Source organism: Limulus polyphemus, unplaced genomic scaffold, assembly GCF_000517525.1.
Source record: "Limulus polyphemus unplaced genomic scaffold, Limulus_polyphemus-2.1.2 Scaffold5834, whole genome shotgun sequence".
Lineage (NCBI taxonomy): Eukaryota > Metazoa > Arthropoda > Merostomata > Xiphosura > Limulidae > Limulus > Limulus polyphemus.
In genome coordinates this window covers 50,171-53,435 of record NW_013671444.1, presented here as the reverse complement: position 1 = coordinate 53,435, position 3,265 = coordinate 50,171, and the positions used below count along the sequence as shown (strand labels likewise).

General features: G+C 29.8%; 1 protein-coding gene across 3 annotated transcripts in view; it reads right to left on the bottom strand.

Moving 5' to 3' along the window:
* LOC106473038 (proton-coupled amino acid transporter 1-like) overlaps window positions 1-3,265 on the bottom strand; it is a 51,135-nt gene that overhangs the window by 6,524 nt on the left and 41,346 nt on the right. For all 3 annotated transcript variants that reach the window (XM_013933715.2, XM_022401548.1, XM_022401547.1), the window contains exon 8: window positions 910-1,185. In XM_013933715.2, the coding sequence (XP_013789169.1) occupies window positions 910-1,185 (276 nt within the window). The remainder of the gene's footprint in view (window positions 1-909; window positions 1,186-3,265) is intronic.

Genomic DNA, 3,265 nt, shown 5'->3' with positions numbered 1-3,265 from the left:
GAGTCGAATCTGAATCACTTGAAAAAAACACGGGGGTGCTTAACTTTTTTCCAGGTGTATATTAACTATCATGTAACTTAATCACCTTGGGTTAGTCATTTACTGCTACTCTTAAAGATAAAGTTAGATTAATAGATAAATGTGGTATTTATAAAATCTCTTGTTACTTTGATCTAATGTATACTGGACAAACAAATAGAAGTTATTAAATTTAGACTTAATGAACAGAAAGCTATTAAAAACACATAGAAAATTAATGAAATGGCTTTAGCTGAACAAATGGCAAACAACCCTCTTTCTCACAGTGTTAACTGTAATAATGTTAAACTGATTAAATATTCTGATAATAAATATGAACTGAATAAAAAAGAATCATTAGAAATATATAATAATTTGAAGTTAACTTTAAACAAAGGTTATGGTCCCGGAGTTGTAGAAATTTATTTCTGGAAATATATTTTAAAAGAGAAAGATAAACAATTGGCAGCACCACTTATACTAATTGCTCAGTCAAAGTTTTGGATTATGCAAGAAAAGAAAGGTACAGAAGCATAGGAATTGTGGTTCACTAACAAAAAAATACCAGATAATAAAAAGGAACATTAGATAACACAAACAAACATTAAATTAACACAAAGGTACATTAGATGACACAAATGAATATTAAATAACATAAAGGAACACCAGATAACACAAATAAATATTAAATAAAATAAAGAAACACCAAATAGCATAAAAGGGCATAAGACAGCAAAATGGAGCATGAAGTTTATAACAAAATGTCATTGTACCAATAAAAAGTGTTACAAAATTCTTTAAGGCCAGCAATCAGCAAAGAAAATGTAATTTATAAATTATAAAACAAAGAACTTTTATCAAACAATATTTGAAGCTTTTTAATGTACTTACAACTCCTATTCCTTCAAATGCAAATATTGTTGTGCCAAAATAGAGAGGAAGCTTCCAAAGAGGTTGAGTAAATGGTCTCGAGGAAGTAGGTGGCACATTTTGAAACAAGTTGAAAAAAATTATACATAAACCCATAATCTGGAAAACATTCGCAACAGTGGATGCTAATGCTAAGTGTCGTAAACTTCGAACCATGACCAGTAGGATGACAAATGGAAGTAAAATACTCAGGTAACTGTAAATACTCAGGTCTGCCCCAGTGTAATGATATATCACCTGAAAGAAACACAAAACAACATAAGTTGGAAAATATTCAATGTGAATGTATACAGTACAGCATGACGTGAACACACTGTTCCTGATGTGATATTAGCATCATGACATGAACACACTGTTCCTGACGCAATACTAGCATAATGAAATAAACACACTGTTCCTGACGCGATGTTAGCATAATGACATAAACACACTGTTCCTGACACGATACTAGCATAATGACATAAACACATTGTTCCTGACACAATACTAGCATAATAACAAACACACTGTTCCTGATGTGATATTAGCATAATAATATATACACACTGTTCCTGATGTGATATTAGCATAATGACAAACACACTGTTCCTGATGTGATATTAGCATAATGACAAACATTTAGGTAAGTTTACAGTGTAATGGAAAACATTCCAGTGTACTTGCTACACTGTCACAGTGTTACAATTTTAGCATCATATAGTTAGTCAAGAACTATTTTATTTGCTACATTGTTACAGTATTATCATGTCCACACAGGGTAACAAAATAAATTCTTGACTCAAAAACTACCATTTTAAATAGATTGTTACAGTATTGTTTATAGCATAACAACATACATTTAGTGATACATTGTACGTGATATAGTGTTACAGTATTGTGTCTATAGTGTAACAACATAATTCAATGTCAAGATATATGTGATAGATTGCTACACTATTGTATCTACAGTGTAACAACATAATTTAATGTCAAGATATATGTGATAGATTGCTACACTATTGTATCTACAGTGTAACAACATACATTTAGTGTCAAGATATATGTGATAGATTGCTACAGCATTGCATCTAATGTAACAACATACATTTAGTGTCAAGATATATGTGATAGATTGCTACAGCATTGCATCTAATGTAACAACATACATTTAGTGTCAAGATATATTCTGTGATAGATTGTTACAGTATTGTGTCTACAGTGTAACAACATAATTTAGTGTTAAGATATATTTTATGTGATATATTCTTAAAGTATTGGGTCTACATTTCTGAACAAATGGTTGAACAATTTTTAGTAGTTTTAAATTCACTGCATCCTAATATTAAACTTAACCAGTTATCTTTTCTTAAAGTCATGGTTAGTAGGGTTAATAATGCTTTTAAAACAAAAGTATTTAAGAAGGAAACACATGCTGATCTGTACTTAAATTGGTTGTCAGCTCATCACAAATCTGAAAAAACGAATTATAGAAACTCTATTGGCTATTGCAAAAACCAATTACAGTTCAAAAGAACAGGTGGATAAAGAGGAACATTATCTGGAAAATGTACTGGTGAAGAGGAATGACTATCCTATTTGTGTTGTTAGAAAATACTTAAGAACTGATAGGTTGACAGAAAAAAACCAAAACAGGAAAATACAATAAGAAAACCTGTGGAAAAAAATAGAAAAGATATATAAACTTCCAAGTGTGGGTAACTTTATTTTCTACCAAGAAAAAAGTTGAATACAATATTAAAAAATTGAATTAAACCAACGACTGTTGAGAAAGTAGTAGTTTACAGTGTAGAATGTACAGACTGTAATAATCTTTATACAAGGGAGACTGGTAGAAATTAAAGTATTAGAATAACAAAACATGGACATGCTCTGGCATGTGTCTACTAACATTTTAAAACATTGTAGTGAAAATAAATTGTTAAAATTAATTGTCAAGAACCTAATATTAATAAATGTAAAATAAAGGAAGCTATTTTAATAAAGGTATACAAACCTATAATAAATAAAACATACAAGGAGTTAATTTGTACTTATGCTAAAGACAAGGTTATGTTTGTTGAGACACCAGTGAATGCATTGAATTGTTGTGTTTAGTTGTGCTAAGTACCTGATGATGCCATAATAATTCTCTCAATATGGGCTTGGTCAATTTGACCGACTACGTGACCTTTTTTTACTCATTTAAACTCTTTATAGATTTAATACTTGTAACTCTCAATAAAGTGGGTATATCTTCACGAAATTTGGCAGTCATTCAGTTAATATTACAAGTCTTTCAGATATAAAATGATATTTTTTAGTGAAGTATTTTTAATAA